This window comes from Egretta garzetta, unplaced genomic scaffold, assembly GCF_000687185.1.
Source record: "Egretta garzetta isolate BGI_Z169 unplaced genomic scaffold, ASM68718v1 scaffold512, whole genome shotgun sequence".
Taxonomy (NCBI): domain Eukaryota; kingdom Metazoa; phylum Chordata; class Aves; order Pelecaniformes; family Ardeidae; genus Egretta; species Egretta garzetta.
The window spans coordinates 282,488-307,654 of record NW_009258953.1 but is presented as its reverse complement, the minus strand read 5'-3'; the positions used below and the strand labels follow the sequence as shown (position 1 = coordinate 307,654).

At 46.2% G+C, this 25,167-nt stretch overlaps 1 protein-coding gene across 1 annotated transcript; it reads left to right on the top strand.

Annotated features, from left to right (window-relative positions):
• Positions 1 to 103: 103 nt before the first annotated feature.
• On the top strand, positions 104 to 24,996 carry MSN (moesin). The gene is made up of 13 exons (XM_009634518.2): positions 104 to 179; positions 5,510 to 5,593; positions 14,827 to 14,922; positions 15,449 to 15,723; positions 16,271 to 16,354; positions 16,710 to 16,856; positions 17,326 to 17,422; positions 18,504 to 18,667; positions 19,130 to 19,260; positions 19,903 to 20,063; positions 20,614 to 20,706; positions 21,124 to 21,357; positions 22,423 to 24,996. Exons 1-13 carry the CDS (start codon positions 174 to 176, stop codon positions 22,585 to 22,587), a joined length of 1,737 nt encoding a protein of 578 aa, XP_009632813.2. The 5' UTR covers positions 104 to 173; the 3' UTR covers positions 22,588 to 24,996.
• Positions 24,997 to 25,167: the final 171 nt, after the last annotated feature.

Below are 25,167 nucleotides of genomic sequence, written 5' to 3'. Positions count from 1 at the left end.
ATGAGCTTAGGGGTATGAAAAGGCCCTTTAAGATTGTTGGAAGGGGGCTTGGTTTAATTAACTGTAAGCCGTTTAGAAATTGCAAGCACTTGCACATGACCCTTCCAGCCTCACCCTGACACAGAGGACCCAGGGCTGTTTCAGCAGAGTGCTGGCTCTCGGGAAGGAGCCCGATGTCTGTGAGTATTGCTGGTGCTGCGGGTGGGGGGGCATTACCTCTGACGCTCCTCCGAGGCCGAGCAAAGCACGGTACCCTGGTACACTCTGCAGGTCAGCGTGCAACTCCTGTCCTCACAGCGGGGCCCGGGCTGGCTGGCCAGCGTCGTGGGAAGTGAAGTACAGCCCTGGGGAGCACTTGTCCTCCAGAAACACTTGCGTGCTTTAAGGGACGGGGGGAATAATTCTCGTTACACTTACTGTTCTGTTGCTAATCTTGCTGAAAGCCAGAACTGGGAAGGTCTTTAGATTATTAGGGTGCCTTACGAGATCCTGAGTTCAGAGTTCGTGCACCTCCAGCTGGATTTGATGTGCTTCTCTGGCCAGAGCTGTTGGAACTGATGCATGGTCTAGTATCTAGCATCTTCACCTGCAGAACTGCCGGGTGAACTGGTGCCATATAGTGTAGAGGGTGTATAAAGGATGGCCTGGAATTTCTGTTTAACTGAACTTACTTCTGTTCTGTAACAGTCAAATGAGCAGTAAAGTATGACTTTTCCCTATGCCATTTTCTCCAGAAATAGTCCACTTGGTGGCTTGAACCTGGCAAGCATGAATATCTGAAGCTTGAAGCCCACAGGCCAGCAGGGTATAACAGCTTCCTTGCATTCAGGAAATCCAGGGAGGAAAGAGGCTTTAGCTCAGGGTCAGGGTTTTGTGGAGGTTGCCACCCTGTTGTGCTGACTCTACCTATTATTCTGACATGAATTTCCTAGTACTCTGTTCCTGTCTCAACTTACGACAAACGGAATTGTCTGTTCTACCTCCTGCACTGCTCGACGCGCTGGGGCAGCAGTACAAGTAATGCATCCGTTACTTAGCATGACGGTATCGGTCTTTCCTGTTTGTCTCACCATATGCAGGTACAAATTTTCATCGTAGGAAGTAGTTACAGCAGGTTATTAGTAGGGCTCGCTCAGAGACCTGGAAGATGACTGTTGATAGCCATTGCTGTTAGTGAAGCTTTCTGGGAACCTCAGTGGGGCAGAAAGTGAGACCTGAAGGCAATGTTAAAATTTCTGAAAAGGTGTTGCAGATAGGTGCCTGGTACCAGTGTTGATTAAGTCTGTCTCCTGTAGCCTGCTAGACACCATGGGAGGAGGGGGGTGGTGTCCTGTAGCTTCTGAAAGCTTTTGCCTATCAAAAGGAGCTTTATTTGGCTGCAGCTGCTCTGGGGGCCGGAACAGTGCTTCGTCCATGCAAGGGGTTCTGTCTGCTGGAGGTCTCGCCCCTACCACAGCACTGTCCTTGGCAGCAGGAAGCTCTTTAATATGTTCTGGTAGTGGCGGTCCTTAGCTGTGCTTAGACTGGTAGAACAATGGTAATTCCTCAAATAGAGAAGAGGAAGAGTTGCTAGGTTTCTAGCTCTTTCCTGTAGCTGTTACGAAATGAATCAGTTAAATATGGCCTTTCTTCTTGAGTATTTCTTAGCTTGGTCAGTGTAAATTTGCCTGTTGAAATGCGATACTCAAATTTTCTTGTAATGTGCAAGACTGCTGCCTCTGGAAACTTTTCATATAATGCTGCTAGCTGTTTGTATGCAAAATATTACTAAATGATGATGGAAAGACAAAGAAGGCTATTTAGAGGCCATCTACTAGGGTAAAACTGCTGCTAGTTTAAGATCTAAGCAGAATTTAGAAGGTTGCAGACACCTAGATGCAGCAGTGAGTGCATTATAAATGCTATGATGAAAAAAATTTCAATGAGTTGCTTTAAATTGAATTTGAGTATAAATCACTGCATTAGGATAGTGGTTTTGGTAAATCTAATGATGAAATCCAGCAAGTCCTCTAAAAACACCTCCGGAGTGTTGGACGTTTAAGACAAAAGTTTATGAACAACAGATTTTGGAAAGGGGTGTGGTGTGCTTGGGGATGAGTGCTCCCCCTGTGGACCTTGTGGTCTGATTGTTAGTGGGCAATGTCTCCTTCTCACTGTGTTTACTCCTATTCCTGACACCTTGGCAGTGTACACCTTGCCTGTCTGGACCGACAGAGCTAGAGTTGCATATGCTCAGCAGTCCTACTTGGTATCTTACCGAGGAGCGTTTTGTTCTGTTTGCAAGCCAAATAGTAAGCATGCTGATGGTTATGCCAGTCCTCAAACCTAGGAAAATCTCATTAGATTGTTTAGAAATACAAAGTGTAAGAGCTTAAAGCTAATGAATCTTGAGGCTTTTCTTAGAATAAGCATTGACGGTAAACTAGATAAATGGTTTAAAAGTGCTTTGGCAGGGTAATTCTCAAGGTACAAGGCAAATGAGAGTCTAAATTCTGATGGGACTGGATCACACTGGCTTTCTTCTGGTGTAGCACTTCTGTTGTGTAACCCTTGTGTAACATCTGTGTTGGGCAGTACTCGGCTGTGAATGCCTCAGTAAAGTGGGCTTACGGAAAGTCAGACCTCAAACGAATGAGGAGGATGAAGGTAAGCGTGCAGTGCCTGGCACTTGTCAGGCGGAGATTACGGCGGTCGGTAGATCTCTTCTCGTAGTTCGAGCTGCAGGTAGAGGGCATCAAGATCAGCCAAACTGACTTGCCAAGAGCGAGGTGGCCCCTGGGTGTCTTCTGGAAGGAAGCTCCCATGGTGCTTGGGTTTTGAGCCTTTTTACATGCTAGGGGAGTAGATTTGTATTTCCGTGCCAGTAGACAGGCTCTTGAAAGAAAACACTCGGTAAAGCTGCATCTGCTCTGAAGTATTGTCAGGCCTCTCATCTGCTAACTGGGGATGGAAAGCAGTGCCTCCCACCACCTGGAACGGCAGAAACCTCACTTTGTTTTTCCAGTTCACAACAACTGACCAAAAAACCACCCCACACCAAAAAACAAAACACCACCACCACCCCCCCAACAAACCCTAGCGTGGTAGCATATGGGGAAAAATTCTTTGTATATTGTTTCCACACCAATGAAGCTTAACAAAGCTCAGTTTTACAGCAAACTAATTTCTCAGCCAAGTATTAAATTACTATGAAACCAGTGGTTAAAATGTCACGGGTGCAGCCCAGGACGTGCTTTCCCCCGCACAGTCCACTGACAGTTAACAGCACTACGCGACTGAGTGTGTTAAAACTCTGCTCAGATGAGGGAAGCCAGCGTTACCGGGGTGTGGTTCTCCACAGCACAAGCCTATTTCCTGTGCTATCTTAGCTCATGCTGTCTTCCAAAATAGCGTAGGCTGAAGTTGCAAGTGCAGACCCCATTCAAGACTCTGCTGCTCCTAAACCTTAGGTTGCTACTCATCTCGAGCACAGGGGGCTTCTACTAGGGGGGGAAAAAGTGTCTCTCTTGCTATTGAATGTACTAATTGCAGGATGGTAACTGGTCATATGGCATAAGGGCGTTTTAAGTCAGTGACAGTGAAGGAATTTTGCTGGTTCCAGCATGGGACCTTATTTTACTGTGCTAATGAAGATGTGAGCCTTACAAATAAGTATTGTGCATGAATTGTGAGGATACTTGAATAAGCAGCTTTATTTCAAATGTTAAGGTCCGATTTGCTCTGAAGAGCTTAAAGGCTGTTCAGGCGTGGGTTGCATAGAGCTGCCACAACTGTTTCAGTTCTGTTTTCTGGTGTTTCCCCTGTGCTCAGATACTTCAGCGTTCAATCACGTATACAGATGGTATCGGGTAAGAGCAGCTACTGTGTTTTATCCATAAACAGTGGAGCAAAAAGACTGTTTTTTCTTTCATGGTAGCTGGTACATTAGTGCTTTAGGTGAACAGGAAAGACCTCAAAACAAACAAAAAGCAACCTGTTACTTAGTGGCTCATTTAATACAAACCCTCTTATACTTAGACATGGCTTGCGGACGTCCTTGCTCTCACTGGTAGGTGTGCTGGGCAAGTCAGACTTACAAGGCAGCGCTCCTTCTGGGAGAAGAGACTGCTTCCAAGTGTAAGGAGCAAAGCTGGTTTTGGGAGTGTTCAGCCCTTCTAGCAAGTGACTGGATTCCTGGTTCACCGAAGCACTGTGAAATTCACCAGTTGTCAAGATCTGGGATCTGCAGAGAATTATTTTGGGAAGGTATAGCAAGTTAACGCAACTGTGTGCTATTGAAAGATGCTAATTTTAAACAAACCTTGATGGCTTATGAATTTAGGTCATTTGCTCTTTTCTTGCTACTTCTATGGGATGTCTTTCCTCAGTTTGACTTCATTGTACCAGAGGGCTCAGAGGGTTTCAAAACCAACTTATTCCTGGTCTGCTTGTTCATGATATCTTTGCTCCAGTAATGTCTAAATCTACTCCTAGGAATCTACGTGATGTTTTCCAGTAACGGTCAGGAGTTGTGAATGGAATTGGCTATGTTTTACACTGACCTTTGAGGTGAAATGCCTCTGCTGTTTAACTTCCTTCGTGAGAACTGTTGGTGGAAGATGTACAGATGTCTTCCTGCTTCTGTGGGATGAAACTGCAAACTCCCTTGCTGCAATCCCTTGCCACTTTCACTTCACAGGTGAAAACATGATGGCGGGACTCCCCTGTTGAGATAAAGTGCACCATATAATGCTGCTTCTGGAAGACCATTCGTGACCTTTGTTCTTACGTCTAAGGCCGATACTGTCATGAAATCTTGACTTCAATGTTAACTTACACCTAAACCGTTTCTGCAATCTTTCACCTCTGAAAGAATTTGAAAGCAGTAGGCAACTATATAGAGACACTTCCACTGCTTTGAGAAGTGTCTGCATGTAGTAGTGATTGTGTTAGTTCAGCCTATGTCCTTTTTGCCTTAGCACGAGGTCATCCTTGCATCCCGTCTGCTTCGTACCCACAGCCCTTGGAGCAGCATATCAGGGATTGTGCCTTGTAAGTCCTCCAAATACCCACGGAGACTGCAACAGCATCCTTGGTGTTGAATAGTCTTCTGTAGCAGGTTGAGTTGTTAATGCTTCCAGGGACTTCCTTGACATTTGTCCTTGTAATGGAAGGGTTGGGTGTCTGGTTATGAGTACCGACATTTGGAACATCGCTGCTTTTGTGAAAGACACCAGAATGTTCTACAGTAGAAATTCAACTTCACAAGCTGTAAATGGCTCTCACGTGTCAACGTATAGATGAGAATATTAGTAGGAACAGAGAGGGTAAGCTCTTACACTGTGAAACAGGAAGGTTCTATTCTACAGGGAAACTGGGAACACCATGCTGCCAGGGCAGATGACTTTAACTGCAGTGAAGTTCCTGGAGGCTTGGGAGCTGGTCCCTGGCTGTAGGCAGGCGTTGGTTTTTGTTACCGGGTAGTGTCACTTGAAGCATGTCTGGTAATGATGCATTTTCTGTCTTCCAGATCAGCGTGCGTGTTACCACCATGGATGCTGAGCTGGAGTTTGCCATCCAGCCCAACACTACAGGGAAGCAACTCTTTGATCAGGTAAGTGATGGAGCTGCGGGAGATCTGAAGTTGATACAGATGTTGTGATTCTGTTAAGCCAACAGCAAACAATTTCTAAAAGACTTCAAAGATTAAGTGACAGAGTATATAATAACTTCAAGAGAACTCAGCATAGTAAGAAATTATATGTTTTTTCAAAATGATTGCATTTTTTTATCTCCAAGAATGTGTTAGGAGCCATTCTTACCTCCAATGAACTGAATTGCTCTAGCTCATAATAGTAATAATTGGGAAGTAGTAGATGTCTGCAGTCATAATTCATAAGGTAAGAAAAGTCTTATGAGGGAGCTAGTAAGCTATCTTTGGCTTACTTGCCAGCATTGTGTAACTGATTTCAAGAGTGGTTGTTTCTAAAACAGGAGAGGCTTATCTGGGTTTCAAATGTTGCTGCAGCCCTATGTGCAGGTGAAGTGATACTCTATATGCCTATCAGGCCCTGAGGAGAATCTTAAGAGAAGTTATATACTGCACTGTATTGGGCTGTCCTCACCTGGGTGCTTCAGCCTTCCTCTGCATTCACTGGCTGGGCAAATTTCCTCCTACTTTGGTCCAAATAGAAGCAGGGAGGCATGTGCAGCCCAAAGTTGGAGCAGCTGGAGACAGACATTATCAACTGCAGTGGTCAAAACTTTGACAGGCACCACTATGTTTCTCTACTGTAATGCTGAAAGCCATGGGTTTGGAGGAAAATCTGAACAGTAAGTTCATGGCTTAAAGAAAAGTAAAATGAATCTTGGATTAATGACAAGGTGAAGGAGCTGCCAGACCAGATGTGTCAGACACGGGTGTGGTTCAGTAGCGCTAAGCGTTCTGGGGCCAGCTCTACATGGTACCTATCTTAATAAAGAGGGAAACTTAAGAGTTGACCCACCCATGGAAGTCAGCTGTTTTGTTTGGGGCCAGCAAGCCTAACTTAAATCTATTTTTTTTTTAGATGTTTAACCACAAACTGCTACTTTCTCTCATATTCAGCTGGATGATTCAACCCTAGATATTATATTGCTCCATGCAGCCCAGCCCTGAAATGGTGGGAATAGAGTGAGATCCTAGACGTTGCTGAAAGAGCATCCTTTCATAATGGGAAGAGCAGAAAGGCTCTCGGGAAGGTCCTGAGTTGCACTGTCATTCTCACTACATAGTCACTGCTACGTATTTTAGCCCTGTCTGGTCTCAACTTTGACAGTTTTTGACTGACAGAAGGGAGAGCTGAAATCTGTGCAGAGTCCGTGTGTGCAACATGGAACTCCACTGCAGTTAGTTCATGGGAGCATGTGCCCGTGGAGCTGAGGTGACGTGCCCCCAAGTTCATCAAAAGGTGAACAGTTTTTTTGGAGGAGGTGTTCTTCGTGTGGATGCTTCCCGTGATTATTTTATCTGGTTTCTGACATTATCCAAGCAAAGGACCAGGTGCTTAAGAAGCAATACTGCTGAAGTCAGTTGCATTTTTCACCTGCACATGATTTTTTCAGTCAGCTCTAGACCATCCGCAGGTTTTGCTGCAAAACGGTGTTGTGGTGGCAGACCTGGGCTTCAGCAGCTTATCCCTGTTTGAGAAGCACCTGATCGTGTTTCCAGTATGGGAACTCTTCATGTCTTGGTAATGGATTTCACTCCTTTGTGTCACGTTCTCCAGCAGCCGTGTGTTCTCCTCCCTGCAGCATTTCACACAGCACCTGCCCAAACTGAAGCTTTGTTTTGTTTTTCCATAGTAAACACTTTGCAAAGGGAGAAAACAAATACTGTTGCAGAACTAAGTTTCTAAGTTGTTAATGTAAATGAGGCAGTGTTTACCTTGGCTAAATTGGATTGCAGGTGGCATTGGAAGAGGAAATACAGTGGGGAGAAAAAGCATCTGAAGCAAGCTGTTTAACATTTTCTATTTCTAACAGGTCTGGGGGATGACATCTTTATACTGTCTATGTTATAATCACACTCACTGGAATAAGAATTAAACTGTTTTCTATTGCCTGGCACACAAGACTTCCTTGTGGAGGCAGTGATGTTGATTCCTGATGGGGCTGATACTGAAATGAATGTCCTAGAGCCTCACCAGTGCCAGATGTCCAGGCTTTGACGATGTGGTTAGTGGAAGGCGTAGCACAGCAGCGCTGGGTGGGTACCACCGCAGTGACGGTGGTGGAAAGATGGACCCTCTGCCAGGGCTTGAGAGTGTTGGGAGCAGTAAAGCAGGGCGTTGGCAGTGGATGTGGGGATGTCAAAAGTCTTCTGCCTCTAGTATGAATAAGGAGTTTTGGAGGCTACCGCTAGGTGAGTGGTTGCGGAGCCTAATCCCAGCTTCTGTTGCTGCCCTCCAATCTAATTATTGGCCCTTCACAATTAAGGAAGCTAATTGCAAAGGAGGTAGCTATTCAGCTCCTGCCACAATGGGAAATGTTTCATCTTGGTCTCTGAATGCAGATATACAACAGACTGCTGTCTGTCCATCTATTTTTTAAAGTTTTTTTTTTTAAATGGAAAATTCAAGGCTCACTTCTATTGCAAAAGAGCCTTTATAGTCAGACTTGCACATAAAAGAAAGCAAGGACTTCTTATATACGCACATGCTCAAACAGGTTATTGATCTTTGCGTGAAGAACTAACTGAACACCAAACCAAAGCGTGAGAGCCTCTAGTGAGCTGACCGTAAATACTGAACGTGCTCCCTTTAGTCTGGGGATGGGGCTGTGAATGTATGGTCAGCTGGCACATAGCCAGCGTGTTTCACAATGGCTGAGCTGTCTGTGTGGGTTAGTTCCTGTAAAGGGATAGTCCGGGGCTGTTCTCCCTGCTGACGCTGCCAACAGAGACTATGCGGCGACTGCTGTCGCACTGATAATCTGTTTGCTCCATCTCAGTTTCTGTGCTGAGGTGGTCTTGGGTCCCGTGACGGGGTGTCTGAGAGCAAAGTTACGGCTGTTCATTTTCTACTCCGTTAAACTATGTGGTGCTCCTGGAACTGCTAATCTAGTATTTCCTGCACAATGTTCTAAAAAGGATCTGCTTTCATTAATGCTTTTTTTTGAGGGAAGGGAGGGTTCCTCTGCAAAGCAAACAAAGTTTTGCTGTTGCAGCACATTGACCTTCTGGTGTGACACCTGACTTTGACTCTTTCACAGAAAAATTTTAAGATATTCTGCATGTTTTTGCCCTAGAGTGCCCTTTCACTTTGAGCTGTCAGTTCTGAGTTAAGCAAAAAATACGCTGCTAAGCATTACCAAGGTTTCTAGCTGTACAGCTGCCTCGGCGCGTGCTGCTGGCTTCGTTCAGTAACATTTAGGCGGTATTTGCCTCCAACTGTTGGGTATAAAGGTAGGAAAATATATTAATATATGCCACACACAATTCTGACCTACTCTGAATAGGATTCAGAAGACTTTTGGAAAGCTTGTGTCTAGGTAGTAGCTTCATGAGGAGGAACAGCTTGAGTCTGAAGTTCTATAGTAATAATGGCTGAATGGGCTCGAGGTAGAAATGTCCCTCTCTCCCCTCCTTCCTGCTTGGTTAAATTCCAAAGTGAATTTTTGTAGGGATAGAACAGTGCAGGTGCTTCACTGCTTTGTTGGAGATTGTCTGCTGCCGCAGAGTAGCTGGCTGTAGAAATATCATTGAGCTGATACACAGTGCAGTATCACGATTTATACTAGAGTTCCTTCTGTAACACCCCATCTCCTAGGCTTGTAACCGTACAGCTTTAGCTTAAATAGCTTAAGCTTGTGTGCATGGACAAAACCTGGATTAACTGAGGCGGGAGGGCTGTACTATCTGTCTCCTGCAGCTTTGCTCATGTGCCTCTTGGCATCAGCTGCTGAACACCAGTGCTTGCTGGCAGAACCAGTAACTGCTCCCATTCCTCAGCTGCTAGTGCTGGGCTCCAAGAGGAGCTTGAGGCCTGGGCTGCGCCTCTCCGGGTGCTGCTCATCCCATGGGGCTGATTCCTTCCCAGGCGCCTTGCAGCGCTGCTTTCCTGGGGGTGCAGGGCACAGGCACGGCGACAGTGACAACTGCCTGTGTTCCTGCTTTGACCCTTTTCTGTATCGGGCTGGAGTGTGCTGGACTGGCGACCTGTGTGTAAAACAAAGCGTTGCTTCTCTTTGTACATCTCCTGATGAAAGATTAACTCCTCTGGTGGAACGGCTTACCTACTTGTTGCCGTGGAAAGCTTTGAAGTTGTGTCCCTCCAATCTGTTTTCCTCTCTCTCTCTCTCTCTCTCTCTCTCTCTCTCTGGGGGGCGAATTGATTCTATCTCGAGTCAGTTAGATTTTGGCCGGTTGGGGGGGCAAGGCTAGCCTGTACCTTGGATGGGGAGGGAGCTAACTAACTTGCTTGCCTGAGTGCTCCACAGCGGGCTGGCTGGGAAGCTCCCACAGAAGTGCCCTGGTTCAGTGGACACAGCATCGCGTGGGCTCCTCGGGCCACCTGCATGCAGACGAGCCACAAAATCCTCAACTGCTTTGACTTCTGCAGTATGAAAACATACTCCCTTCTTCCACGTCCCTCACATGTGATGAGGCAGCTTCTCAAATGCTTTTGTTTGTGATCACTTCTGACCTTGGATCCTGCTGGTGCTGCCGCCTTTCGTGCCCCTTCAGAGCCCCTTAGTCCTGGTCTCTGGCAGAGGAGTCCTTCGCTGTCTGCTGTACTGGGCCTGTTGGGTGGCGAATGCAGTCGATGGCTGGGGATCTCTACCCCTTTGCTAGGCCTTACATCAGGATCTTTTTAACAATGAGTTGTGGTTACTGAACTGTTCAGTCAGTACTTCCTTCCCCAACCTAAAATGAAAACTCTTTCTCCCGCTTCACAGCAAATTTGCTTCTCAGTGATGTGCTTTGTGCTCTCTGAGCCTATAGCTGACCATGTAAGCTGCAGTCCTTCTGATGCCAGCTTTTGGACATTGCAAAGTCCAGCAGGTGGTGGCTTCAGCATGCCACCCCAGAATTGGCCTTTAGAGTACCAAAAGCACCCGGTCTCATTAAAGGTGATCTCTGTCCAATTAAGAGCCATGAAGCCAAGTCACAGGTTAAGGAGAAATGTGACATTAGAAAAAACATCGATGTCTGTCACTTCAGACATTGAAAGAATGTGGTTAACTTTCCTAGGAGGCTTTTCATGTTTTGTGAGCTTTTGATGTCAAAACTAAGCTTGTAATAGAATAGAAAAGTGCACTCAGCTATGGGCTAAAACTGTAACCATAAGCATCTGTCTGCTTGCTCTAAACCTAGTCACTGGTGCTGTATTTTGTGTTCGGTGTTGAACCTAGTATGTAGTGGGGCATGGGCATATCTTTTAATTTTTTTCTTTTTAATTCTTAAGGATCCTACAGCCTTCATAAAGAGCCAGAGCTCCTGAGGTTCTGAGTTCACGTGCCCTGTCCTGGCTTGCTTATCTGCTGCAGTGAGTTTAATGGTTTTGCAGAGGACCAGCGTCTTACGTCTTTCATGGATGCTGAAGTTTATAACACAGGCTGTCCAAATCCCTCTTGACTTTTGCATAACTCCAGCTGAGTTGGGCTGTGTTTGGAATAAAAGTGGCTGGCCTCTCTTGGCCTGTAAACTAAGCTTTGTGAGGAAGGAGACTGTAGAGAAGCCTTCAGCCTTGGTAAGGTCCTACTTAGTAGTGTTTAAATACGTAGAATACCAGTCTGGAGCACTTGATCCGGCAGATGAAAGCACTGAACCAAAAACTTACTACAGCAGTTTCATGGCAGAAAGCAGCAAGTCTCAGGACAGCGGCTGGTTCTTCCAGCAAACCCCAGAACTCTTGTTTGTGTAATGAAGGCTTGTGGTTGAGTGGTATGGAAATGCGTCTCAAATTTCACAGGAACACGTGGAAACTTACTGGCTTTCGTAAAAGCAGTAGCCCAACCAAAAATGAGCTGCTTGTTGCGAGGGTGGTCAATGGCAAACTATAATGAGCTTAAAAAGTCAAAGGAGATCCTGTCATTTAGCACTTCAGCATTTTAGCACTTGGAAAAGGAAAGTTATAAACATACCCATCAGCCAAATGGAAAGGGAACAGCTGAGTATTTATGGCTGTAGATGGAGACTATCTTGGGTGTTAAGTTAGGGTATCTGGAAGACCATGTTCTAAGTCGTTTTTGGCTATGGCGGGTGTGGCACCACCTCAGAGCTCCTCCAGCAACAAGGTTTGCTAGCAGTCTTCTCTCAGAAGTACTTGATGTGCCTGTCATAAGGAGGGAGAGAGGCCCACTTCATCCTTAGCTAGGACAGCAGGTGAGATTAGGACAGGCTTGTGCTGTGCTGTAGCCTGGGGTGCTTTGGCCTTTGGCGCAGGAACTTGGTTTGAGCGGAATGTGCTCTCCTCTCTTTGTGTGCTTTGGTCCTGCCCATGGGTAGGTAGTGCTTTCATGCTGGATCTGCACTTGTTCGCCAGCGTGGTGCTGTGTTTCCTGGGCTGAGAATGAAGGCAATCTTCAATCATCATCTACATTCAAGAGGCTGCTTATGGCTCTCCCTCTGCTGTGGGGCAGCGCTCAGTGGCAAGAACATAGGGAGGGAGAAGGGTGAGCGCTGCGGGGAGGAAGAGGAGGAGTCATGCAGACCTGGAACACGTGGAGTAAGAAGTGAGAGAAGAGGTTACCTGGAAGGGCTTCTGTTTCTTCTCTGAATATAAATAAAAAAACTGTACTACTGTCTGCAGAAGGTGATGTGAGAGTCACTAGAAATGCACCTTTTCCCCTGTGTTGGTATTGCTTATGAAGTGGAATTCTAGGCCAATGGCACTCGATGGAGAGCTTTGTCATGGCTGGGCAGGGTGCTGTGGGACAGCTGGATTTTAGGGCTGCTGTCATCTGTTGCCAGCAATCTGTTGCTGGCTGTAGACTGAGCCTCGTACTGCAGGCTCAACAAGACCAGGGACTGACTTAATGCTCTCCCAGGCATGAAGAAGAGATGTTGCTTTCCAACCGAGTGTAAACTTTAGGTATTTAAGTATAGTGGTCTGTGTTAAACAGTACTCTGTGTATTTTCCTGCCTTGTGTGCCAGCCCTTATCCATCCTCAGCCACTGCCAGTAACGCTTTGCTTTTTGGAACGTCTCACAGTTCATCAGGGCTCTGAATGCTGTACACCCCAAACACAACTGAGCTCTTAACTGCCAGCCAGACTCCGTGCAGCTGCAGAAAGCTTCGTCATGCTTTTTCCCTTGCTAAATGGAACTAAATAACTTGCTAAGCTGAGGTGGGAAGGAGGGAGCAGGACTATCTTTCCCCCCTCCACCACTTGATCCGGATTGGGGGTGCGCTGTTGTGTGCCCCCTCTCCTCCGCCCAGTCTGTTGTCGTTGTCACTGCTATTGCTGTGCAGGCTTCTGCTGTGGAATAAAAGTCCTTTTGTGCAGGGCCTCAGTGTGATGCCTTTCAGTTCCTTGCTGGCAGTCCAGTGTGTTGAATTGCCAGGCGTAAGCGGCTGACAAATGGGGGCGAGGCAAGCAGACGTGCAGCAGAGGAGGGAAGCTTCCATCCCATTCAGATGTTAATGCTGCGGAGAATGGAGCTTTCCTTAGGCTCTAGGACAGCCTTCCTCACCTTGTGCCTCCTGCTTTCAGTGCATACAGCAAACCCCGATGGTCTCCCTGGCCGTGTGTGTCCTACCGCGTGATATGCACAAGTGCAGGTTTATCTGTCCCACATTCCCCTCTGTTTACGTGGGCTTTAGGCCAGCTCTCTGGTTTGTATGCAAGCAAGGACAGGCCAAATAATTTCATGGACTCCAGTGGGATGATGTATATAGAGTACATGACCTTGTGATGGTTTTGTCTCTCTGTGTGCCGCTAATAGCATGCCTCTGCTGAAACCTGCCTCTGGTTTTTGGGCCTGAAGGGAATGAGGACCCTCATGCTGCTTTTGTAAGGCCAGAGATGTCTGATCCAAGCCCTAAAGAATCTGACTAGTAATGTGTTGGTGGGAAGCCTGTGTCCTTAGTGTTGTGTCTTGCCAGATCTAGAGACCACATCAGAAGGAACAGAGTGCATCCTTAGGATTCAACAAGGAAGTAATTTCAAAGGAAGTAGGCATTCGGGGTGAAACCATAAAACATGGGACAAGGCAGTACAAAAGTACGTCAGCTTACCCGGCGGGGGGATGCCATGGTCAGGCAGCTGCTTTTCCCAGGGCCAGGCTCATCCCCTCCTGTCCAGTTGTTGAGTCCCTCTGAAGGAGGGAAGCCGTGAGAGAGCCTGAGGGTGGGCAGTGTGTAAAAGCAGCTCACAGTGCCGTACTTCAGGTACAGTCGACCTAAAGGCAAGCGCCTTCTCCCTCCCCCTTCCTTGTCTAGTGGCAGAGGCGACAGGCGAGTGCCGTGTTTGCCGGTACAAGAACAACTCCTGGGGGCTCAGGAGAGATGTGGGGGAACTTCAGCTTCTAGACTTGCTGCACCCTGTGGCATGTCCCAGACTTGCCATGGCACATAGCCTTGTGCTAGTGAACAGGCTTCACCAGGAAAATTGCCCCTCCTTACCAGCAGCAGCATTACGCTGCAGTAGTCTTGCCCCCCCATGAGGCTCCTGTCTCTTGTTACAGTAGGTCTGTGAAGCCTCCATGACTCTTATTTACACAGCACCCATGGTGTGCTAGGGAAGCGACTAAGAGGAGAGCTCGCGTAGCGGTGTAGTTAATCTCTGTGGTGGCTCTTTGTCCTGGTACAAGGGACAGCATATTGACTTACACACTGTAGTACCTCTTAATGGTGCCACTCATTAAAGAGCTGCATGAAAGGCCTGTCCGCAGCTATCGGTGGAGTAGAACACAAATCTTAAAATAGCACAGCCTAGTAGGATGAAAACTAGCAGGATGAGTCATGGCTTGCCCAGGAGTAAGTACATGTGCATGGTAAGTGAGGGGTGTACCTGATAAGGGAGCTGTGTGCTTGATTCCTGGCAGCTATTACACCTGTCAGACCTGCTGCCTCGTATTTGGGCTGTACATGTTGGCTTATGAGTGGCTGAAGAAAATAGCTTCCCAACTGTTTTTTTTATAAGTAGTAACAAGCTTTAAAGAGATGAGGGAGAGGAAAGAATACAATACATCTCCCCCTTAAGACCCCTCAGGTGCCCCATCATCTACGTACGTGCACCATAGCAGGGGAGGCAGAAGGCTAGGGCACTGGTCGTCTTCGTGTTCATCTGAACTTACTTCTGATGTGCTCTCTGCCACCAGTAAGATCAGCCTGGGGCTTTTGCTAATCGTCTGTCTTCCAGGTTGTCAAGACAATTGGTCTACGAGAGGTCTGGTTTTTTGGACTTCAGTATCAGGACACCAAGGGCTTCTCGACATGGCTGAAATTGAACAAAAAGGTATGTTTGCTCAAGGCTTTGCTTTTCCTGGATTCCCTTCTCTTGGGTGGCAGGGGCAAATTCAGTCTCCGTACTTCTACTGGGGGTCTGTCCTTGCCTCTCCACATACCTGAAGTACCTTGCAAGATTAGCAAGTTGGTGTTGCCTTCCTTCAGTCCACATCCCCCTCCCCAAGTCATGTTGTCTGACCTGGTCCTCCTGCATCTAGTCCTGTTTTTTTTTATACAGGCAGATCTGTTGCCTTCCCAGTAACACGCTAAGGTGGTGCTCATGTGAGCATCTTGCTTGGAGAGAAATGTGGAAACTAACTTACCTAGCACTGATCCTAACTGGTGGCTTGTCATAAGCTCCATGGGGAGAGGTGGTGAATTATTTAGCAGTAAAGAATTGAAAATCCTTGCTTTCCTGCCCATTCACTTCTGCTTTGGAAAGAATAATTTTTTTTTTTCTAATGCATGCTTGTCTTCCTGTTTGTAAACCTGCTCCCCTTTTATGTAGGCTATAAAGTCTGGTAACTCTGTTCCAGGTAACAGCACAGGATGTACGCAAAGAAAGTCCCCTGCTCTTCAAATTCCGTGCCAAGTTCTACCCAGAGGATGTGGCAGAAGAGCTGATCCAGGACATCACGCAGCGCCTTTTCTTCCTCCAAGTGAAGGAGGCAATTCTGAATGATGACATCTATTGCCCTCCAGAAACAGCCGTCCTTCTGGCTTCCTATGCCGTCCAGTCAAAATATGGAGACTTCAATAAAGAGGTGCACAAGTCTGGCTACCTTGCTAGCGACAAACTGCTCCCACAGAGGTAAGTGGACCTGGGTAGTCTGAGACCTTCTTTGCCTTAAAGGGTTTGGGATTTTTGTGGGGGTGGGGGAGAAGAATGTGCCTCGATTGGAATGTTCAGAATAAAATATAGCCTGGTGCCTCTCTGAGGATTTGGATTAGCATTCATTTAAGTAAGAGCTTTAATCTTAAACATCCTATTGCTGCTGAAGAAACTCTAATTGGAAGTAGTGAGAAAAGCTCCAAAACCCAAACCTGTAATGCTACAAGGAGAGGCATGACTGAAAGCAACTCGTCATTTGTCAGAAGTCTGAATGCTGACCAGTGTGTCTCTAGCCTTCCAAAAAAACTGTTTCCTGGAATACTTTTGTGGGGGAACTGTGATGTCAGTGGAGTATTTAGTGAAGCGTTACTCGAGTGATGTGCGTGCATAAATGCAGTGGCTAGTCTCAAACATCCCATGTACTGTTTCTAGAGTATTTAGTGGAGTATTTAGTGAAGCGTTACTCGAGTGATGTGCGTGCATAAATGCAGTGGCTAGTCTCAAACATCCCATGTACTGTTTCTAGAGTTCTGGAGCAGCACAAGCTTAACAAGGACCAATGGGAGGAGAGGATCCAGGTGTGGCATGAGGAACATCGAGGAATGATTAGGTAACTGATGCAGTGTGAAACTGCTGTATTTAAAGTGGTGTGATGTGTGCTAGTGTGCGATGTATGAATGCATACAAAAACGTGTGGCTTGCTTCAGGATAAGTTGGCGTTCTTCAGGTTATTCTGCCCAGAGTAACTAGGTTCATGTGCGCCTCTGCCCTTGCTAGTCTGCATCAGCTGGCTGTTCATGGTAGAACAAAACTGAGTTTGCAGAGTTTGTTGTTATCTACTAGGGTGATGCTTGGAACCTTTGCCAGCTTGTTGCTGCTCTGCCTGTGTAGGAAGACAGCACCTTCTTGCTCTAACGGCTTAGTGACTCAAAAAGGAATATCTGTTTTCTTTTTGCGTGCTGCAGAGAAGATGCTGTCTTGGAGTACTTGAAAATTGCACAGGATCTGGAAATGTATGGTGTGAACTACTTCAGCATTAAGAACAAGAAGGGCTCTGAACTCTGGCTAGGTGTAGATGCTCTTGGACTCAACATTTATGAGCAGAATGACAGGTAATAACCCCCCTCTCTTCATCATTGCCTGCAGCTCCTTTCCAGTATAAAGGCATTGAAAATTAATCTTTCCTGGAATTCAAGTCTTTAACTGAACTCTACAATTCCTATCTCATTCTTAGCTGTGGTTTTGATGCTTCCAGAATGACCTATAAAACATACTGCTTTGGGCCAAAAAATACAAGAAATGGGATATCTTATCAAGCTGGTTTTACTTGTATCCCTAGTCTTCCTGCCACAGATGCATTCTTCAGTTCGGTTTTCCATTAAAAAAAAAAAAAAGTGGGATTGAAAAGCTCCTTATGTTTGTAGTTCATTTGCATGACTAATTTTGCTTGCTGATTCCAGTCAAGGCAAAAGTACTGAAATATGAGGGCAGATTTGATAGAATTTTGAGCTTTATATTGCAAGTCAAGAATCTGGAGTGACTTGAGGCTTCTTTATTCCCTTTTGCTTTCCATTTCTGCAGGCTAACACCGAAAATTGGATTCCCTTGGAGCGAGATCAGAAATATCTCATTCAATGACAAGAAATTTGTTATCAAGCCTATTGACAAGAAAGCACCAGTAAGAAGGAATATGCAAATTAAACTTTGGGCTTCTTAGCCAAACGATCTTTTTTTTTTTTTTTTTTTAATTGCACACAGTCTTTGCATCAATAATGTCAGTGCTGAGTTAAGCAGTGCTCTGTCTACTACCTGATCTGTTCAGGGCAGTGTGCACAGAATGGGTCTCATGGCAGTAAGGTGATAGTTGGGATGTGTTTCTGGCTGGAAGGGTAGCAATTTATTCAGAATAACCTTAAGCTGTTCAAAATCAGCGGATGGGAGAAGCTCTTTGGTTGGGTTTTCTGGTCTTCCTAGGACCGTTCAGATTCTCTGATGGTATGGTTGGGGATCTGAGGCTCCTCTGTGAACCGTGAATACTTCTTCGCAGCTTGTTGGCTTTAGTAGCGTCTCTTGCAGTTTTTCACCGTATTTGAAGCTGAAGCTTCAGGTCATTTTGTAGGGTACGCTGGGAGGGTTTTTTTTTTTCTTGCAAATTTATAACGAGCGTAATTGGTTATCTTTAAGGTTTATTAACTTCATGTGTCAGCTGATACCTTCTGTTCTGGTCATTCTTGTTGCATTGCTGCTTGGAATCATTTCCATCCCGTTGCTTCATTTTGACAGAACAAATGTCTGTCAAAATGTTACTTATCCATTGGAGTTAATGTTTAACACCCTTTTCTGGCGTAAGACAAAACACTACACTTGATGTAGCTGGCCAAACTACTGTATTAAATAACGAAGTGGGAAGAAAGGTGGGAGAAGTTGTAGTCTCCGTGTGCCTGGTAAGCCAGGCCCTGATGGCGTCTGTAATGAAACAGCGAGGCGAAGTCGCTGTGTGTCTCCATGCTAGTGACGCTTTACAGTGGAACCCAGCACACTGTAGCAACCGGTTGGGCACGTCTGCCCTGCGCGTATTTATCAGGTCGAAATTCATTCCTGAAAGATAGGTACCTAACTACCACCACTGCGAATTAGACACCATTAAGAAAAGCTGGCTGGCAATTCTAGAAAGCTTAGGGTCTCGGAACGTATTGCATACACGGGGGGCTTCTTATGCTGAAAGAACAGGTCTAATGCTGCCTTTTTCTTGTCCCAAGGACTTTGTATTCTATGCCCCTCGGTTACGGATTAACAAACGAATCTTGGCACTTTGCATGGGGAACCATGAGCTCTACATGCGCAGGCGTAAACCAGATACCATTGAGGTGCAGCAGATGAAAGCGCAGGCTCGAGAAGAGAAGCATCAGAAACAGATGGAGAGGTTGGTAGGGTTCCGAATAACCTGGACTTGGTTGATCACTGCACAGTAGGATCACGTGCTAGATAAATTGCTGGCAGCACCTTAATCTGCTTGAGCCAAAATAGAGCAGATTGCCTTCTGCTTCGGTAAATCTAACGGGGTGATGGAAATGGCACTCATCAGAAATGTGACCTGCTGTCACTTTCTTACAGTTAAAGATTTGTCTCTCTGTTTGATGGGACTAATACGGATCTTGATATAAGGAGATTTCCCTTACAACATTGCTGTTATGAACTTGCCTTTGAGACGAATGCCAGCAGAGCTTTTTCTTTCTGCACTTCTGTAAAGGGGCACACCTGGAGTAACATTCATCAAGCTGAGTGCTGTAGTCCACATCTCGTGTGTGCTCGTGGCTTCGCTAGGGAGCGCTCCAATCTGAGTAGTTGTTAATTTGGTATTGCATTATGACTTCTCCCTCGTCAGAGCCCTGCTGGAGAATGAGAAGAAGAAGAGGGAGTTGGCAGAAAAGGAGAAGGAGAAGATTGAACGTGAGAAGGAGGAGCTAATGGAAAGACTCAAGCAAATTGAGGAGCAAACCAAGAAAGCTCAGCAAGGTAACGTGAAATGCTCCAGTATTTCCTTAGGTGCACAGTCTGACTGAGAAGCGCTCAAGTAGTAAAGCTATGAGCACCTCTGAGCCATTTGGCTCTCTGGTATTGTGTTAGGGCCCTGGTTTAGCCTTCTGAAGCTGACTGTAAGCCGTCCATATGCAGCTGCAGAAATAGGACTGTCATGAAAGAGATGGGTGGCAGCCAAGGTGCCTCTCTGGCAGCGAGAGTGCCTTGCAGTTGTTCCTGGGCTGGCTGGAAGCTTTATCCCAGCACATCTGTGGAAGAGGGAGTCAGTGTAGCAGGGGTCACACCAACCAGTACTCTGGTGTGATTACTACCTAATTGCTTGGCCAGCGTTAGTGTGGTCTTGCCCAAGCTGTATGCTTCTCTGCCTTTAAGGATGTCATTTTGGGATGAGTACTTCCCCACAAATCAATCAGGCAAGTGATCTGTTGGTGTGGAACAGGCCTGGCTCTTAGTCTTCCAGCTCCAGTTAGGCTGCGAAGGAGAGGAAAGGGGCTAGTTGCTTGCATTTTTCCTTTACCTGCCCCTCTGAAGGAAAACCCACGTCCAGAACATACGTGTGGGGGCACCTTCCTCTCCTACTGCTGTTCTGTCTTCAGATGTGCTCCCCTATTCTTTTAGAACTGGAAGAACAGACCCGCAGAGCTATGGAGCTGGAACAGGAGAGAAAACGAGCTCAGGAGGAAGCAGAGAAACTGGCTAAAGAACGTAGAGAAGCAGAAGAGGCAAAGGAGGCCCTGTTGAGAGCGTCCCATGATCAACAAAAGACCCAGGAACAGCTGGTAAGTGGGTGAGCTGAAAATCGGGTAGAGAAAATAGTGACAGGGTGGACATCAAAACTCTTGAAGCAAACCAGGCTATGAATATATTGAGGAAGCATAGTTTGTTTCTTCAATTTTTAGCCTCAAGCAGATGAACTTAGACCTAAATAGAAGTTTTATTTAGGTGTAGTAAATCTGGATTGTGCTTTTTGCCTTTTTTTTTTTTTTTTTTTTTTTTTTTTTTTTTTTTTTTTTGGTATGTGATGCTGAGAACAGAGTGTAGAGCTCACTAATTGTTTTCCCTGGTTTGGATTCAAAGAATCGAGTTCTGTAGCTCTGTTTGGAGGAGAAGGGGTCGAGGGGGAAACCAAACACTGCCACAAAACCCAAAACTTTTTTTTGCTTCCTTTTCCCTTCCATTATGGAGATACTGGTGGGACTGAAATTTACAGGAAGGCTTTCTCCTTACCAGAAAGATGTTAGAGATACTGTTTTTATTCAGGACTTGGACTGTGTGCTTCATTTAGCAAGTACTTTGATTTTGTCCCCACTAAAAGCTTTTCTTTTTCAGGCTGCTGAGATGGCAGAACTCACAGCTAGGATCACGCAGCTGGAGCTGGCCAGGCAGAAGAAAGAAAGCGAGGCCCAGGAGTGGCAACAGAAGGTAAAGCAGCATCTGAGCAAACAGCAGTGCTTTTTGTGGAGTTGCTCTTCATTCTGTGTTGTGACCTAAACTACTCCACTAGATTCCACACTAGACTGAGTGTGTGCAAGCTTGAGGCCGTTGTGAATACCCAGTTTCACTTTTCTTGGTGGAATGAACGCCTTATTCTAACTCCATGTAGAAATATTTTGACTAATTAAGCCTGTAGCCCATTTTCTGTGAATTACAACTGTTCTTCAGATCTCTGGAGTGTTAGCCAGCAGAAAGTTTTTGCAAACAATTGTGGCTGAGTAGCTTTGGAACATAGCACTTCAGCGTGCAAGGTTTCCTGTGACAAGCACTGAGTAGTGATTCTGTGAGAAGTCTCACATACATGGGATTATATTGACTAACTTGCTGTGGCATGCCCTACTGCAGGCACAGATGGTGCAGGAGGACCTAGAAAAGACCAAAGAGGAGCTGAAGACTGCCATGAGCACCCCTCACGTCACTGAACCCATGCACTCTGAGAATGAGCATGATGATGAGCAGGATGAGAATGCGGCAGAAGCCAGTGCTGAGCTACGATCGGAGGCCACCATCAAGGACCGCAGTGAGGAGGAGCGCACCACTGAGGCAGAGAAGAATGAACGGGTCCAGAAGCACTTGAAGGTAAGAAGCTGGCCAGCAGGGAGGGTGTGTGTCTGGGTGCTGCTTTCTATTCTTGCCTTTAATTGCAGCTGGGAGGTATTACTGGTATTTTTTAAAAAAAAAAAAAAAAGGGGGGGGTGGGGGGAGAGGAGAGAGAGGGAAGAGGGGTGATTGAGACCTTGCCAGGTAGCTGCTTAACCACTGAGCAGAGAGGCAGATCTTGTCTCCTGGCGCTTGACTTCCCTTTCACTGGAAGTAGCGAAGAATTTTCAAGCGGTGCCAAAAAGCAGCATCTGTCAGACGTGGTGTGGTTGTGCAGGTCTTGCCGGCCATCTGACAGCTGTTCATAGTCCTGGCTGCAATGAATCGGAGAACTTGGTCCAGTTCCTATTAAGCAGCTGCTTGTAATTGTCTTTTCTGACTGGGTTGCATTGCAAAAGCCTGAGAGCAGCCCACTAGGGCTCAGCATGGTGCACCACCTTCTCACAAGGAACTCCAGTGTTCTGGTGGTGTAACAAAATGCTTGGACAGACACACTGCCAGATAGCTGCCTGACTTGCATCAGGCTTTGCTTGTTCTGCATTGTGCTGTGGTGTTTATGCGCAGGCAGAGTGATGGAGGTGCACTTTTTCTTCTGCAGCAAGCTGCTTTTGTAATAGAAGGCTAGTAATTGTGCAAGTCCTGCAAGGTGCTTCTGTTGCCTTTAGGGATCCCCCCGCTTGTCTCTTCTTCTGAAGTACATTGGCGACAGTCTTTCTACTGTGCTAGACAAAGATAAACAGGGTGACAGACTGCCCTGCCTGATGTTTTCTACCTTCAAATGTTAGGGGAAAAATATTAACAACTTCCACAGAATCACAGAATTGTTTGGGTTGGAAGGGACCTCTTAAGATCATCCCGTCCCACTTCCTTGCTCAAGCAGGGTCAGCTAGAGCAAGTTGCCCAGAACTGTGAACATTCAGGCTTACCTGTTCCCTGTCTCCGTGGATATTGAATCTTTAGGAGGATCAGCAAGGAATGTCCTTGTCCAGCTTTGAGTCTCTGGCATGTGCTAACCCATTGCTATCTGTTTCCCCTTCTCCGAAGGCTCTTTCCTCAGAGCTGGCAAACGCTCGGGATGAAACCAAGAAGACAGCCAATGATATGATCCATGCTGAGAACATGCGTCTGGGCCGAGACAAGTACAAGACCCTCCGTCAGATTCGGCAGGGCAACACCAAGCAGCGCATTGATGAGTTTGAGTCCATGTAAACTCTCCCCTGCACCTGCTGCCCTGCACTCTCTTCTCCCCTCTTTCCCATCCTCTCCCGCCATTCACTCGTAATCGTGCTACGCTGGAACCACTACAGAAGAGTGACCACGGTCTTATTTATCAAGTTTTGGGCAAATGCTGGAGTTAAGCAACAGAAGAAAGAATAGTATTTACATCTTCCTGGGGTGGCTTTGGAAAGCAAATGTGTATTGGGGCAAATCTGAAACTGTTTGGCTTTGGGTAGAGTCTCACTGCGTTTAGTTTTGTATTGCTTACTGAAGGGGCTGTGTGGCTGTCCTCTCCCGTGGAGTGGGGAGGCCAGCAGATACTTTTACTGAGTTACATAAAGTGCTAACAGTTTGACACTGTGCCTTCCTACTAACTTGCACAAGCTTCAGTATTAAGCTTTGTAGCCAGGGTCTGAATTTCTGACTTAATACAGGGTCTGAATCATGTAGTTGAGAAGGGGAGGCTGGAGCTTCGGAAGAAGGGTTGGAGGTAGAATATGGACTTTCTTTCTAAAAGACCAAAGCTTTTGTCCTTTGAACATAAGCAGACCAAACAGATTCTGTGGCGTTCCTGCTGGTGTTACCTTTTGTATAATGATGGAATTTTGAATTTCCTAATCATGAGGAGGCCTTTGGAATACTTCCACTGATGCAGTGAGGTTTGGAGTCTCGAATTCCCTGCCTTCCAGAATGTTCGTCTCTGGTAAATGGCTTTGTTCACTGTCATTTGTCCAATTTGAATGTAACCAGTGAGCCAGAGATAGCTAAAGAACACTGCCTTCCTTTTTGGGTTTGCCAATGGAAACCTAAAGGGGCAGGTAGAACTGTAAAAGGCTAAAAATGCCTGTAGCTGTATTTTCCCTTTCTGAACCAGTACACTTCCAGTTGTGCGAATAGGATTTCAGGTTTTTCCATAAGAGGCCTTTCTAGCAGAGTCATTGGTGCCTTATGACCCTGTATAGATCTGCTGTAGCTCAGATGCCTTTAGTTTAAACTAGATGCAATCATAAAAAGCGATCAGCAGTTGGGGACCAAAAACTACTGTTGTATCTGGGTCGTGTACAAGACTGCATCTGTCTTCCTGGCTTCAAGCAGCGTTTGAGGGGAGAGGGTCCTGAGATATTTGTCCAATTGCTGCCTTAATCCTCACGAGCATTCTGCCAGATCCCTGGCTCAAGTGCTTTTCCTTCCCCAGAAGGGTGCTTTGCCCCTTTGTAGCTTTGTGAACAGAAGGCTCTGTCTCTTAGAAACGGGACGCTGGTGGTTGTGAGGCTGGTCCCAAGAGCCATTTGTACCAGTTGCTGTAATACCCATCACCTCCTGTCTTCCAAGCTATCCATGCTGTAGCTGCCCAGAGTCCTTCCTGCCATTTCTGGGGAGGAAACAGCCACATACGCTCAGGGTTGAATTGGATTTTTGCCTTGATCCTTCATAGAAGGAAATGTTAACCTTCAGAAGAGGCCTCTTAAAAATGGATTCTACCTACAGTGGACTCCTCCTTTGCTTTGCCCTCCTTGGATTAGCCTCTCCCTATAGGAAGTCATCAGGCTAGCCTGCGATTTCTCTGTTTTTGTGGATTCCCCCTTCGTATGGTGTCACCGCTAATGGTGATAGAAGGAAAACATCTGAATGCTAGAGCTTTTCCATCTGCATGCTCTATGGAAGAGTTAAAGGGGGACTGTGCCAAAAAGAAACATTCATGATAGTGTTAATAAACTGCAGTATTTCCCCAAGAATTCCTTGGGCTGCTGGAAACAACCTTACCAGTGCTGTATTATTGTATTTTTTTTGGAAGCAATAAAAGTCTGTGCGGAGATCCACGCGAGCACCAACCAACCTCTGTTAGGAGCATAGCGTAGCGGCTTGCTTCTAAACATCTCGGTAAGTCACGTGGGAGCACCCTTCTCTCCCCTGGGCACAGCATGGTTTTGAGGGGGACATGACATCGTAGGCTTTTGGTTGGCCCAACCCACATGCCTCGCTACTCTTGAAAGCACAAACGAAAGATTGCAGTTAAATCTGTCAGAACCGCTTTGCGTGTTTCTGTGCTGAAGGGTTATGGGCACTGGCTCCACGTGAGTCTCGTTACTGGGGGAACAGACAACCTTTACACTTCTGTTTTGGTGCTTTAAAGCTGGTTCTCGGCACTTCTGCTCTGTCCATGGCAACTGTCGATGTGTTTGCAGGGAGAAAAGCCTTTATTAAATCCTAACAATTTCTTAACAAGGTGATGTATGGTGCCTGGAATACGTGTTCAAATAATGAACTAGTAACCCTTTTCTGCTTCGATGGGTCACACAACACTGCTGAGCTCCTGTATTATGATGCTGGCATGACTTCTGTTTATAGGATTTTTTTAAAATTGTTCTCATTCCAAATGGTCCAATATAGGAATAGAACGGCTTGTGCCAGTGAGTCCACCTAACTCTTTGTAGTTGTTTCAGCCCTGCCGCCTTCTTAACCAGTATTATATTCCAGTGGTATCTAACGATATTTGATTTCAGTACTTCTAGCTATGCACAATTAGAAAATATTAGTCATGGGATGGAGGATATGTTTATGGTCCTCATT

What these genes read in the sequence shown, in the direction of transcription:
- MSN (XM_009634518.2), top strand. An exon ending in GAACATCGAGGAATGATTAG is followed by an intron (nt 16,355 to 16,709) that starts GTAACTGATGCA and finishes TGCGTGCTGCAG; the next exon opens with AGAAGATGCTGTCTTGGAGT. An exon ending in AAAAGACCCAGGAACAGCTG is followed by an intron (nt 20,064 to 20,613) that starts GTAAGTGGGTGA and finishes TTTCTTTTTCAG; the next exon opens with GCTGCTGAGATGGCAGAACT.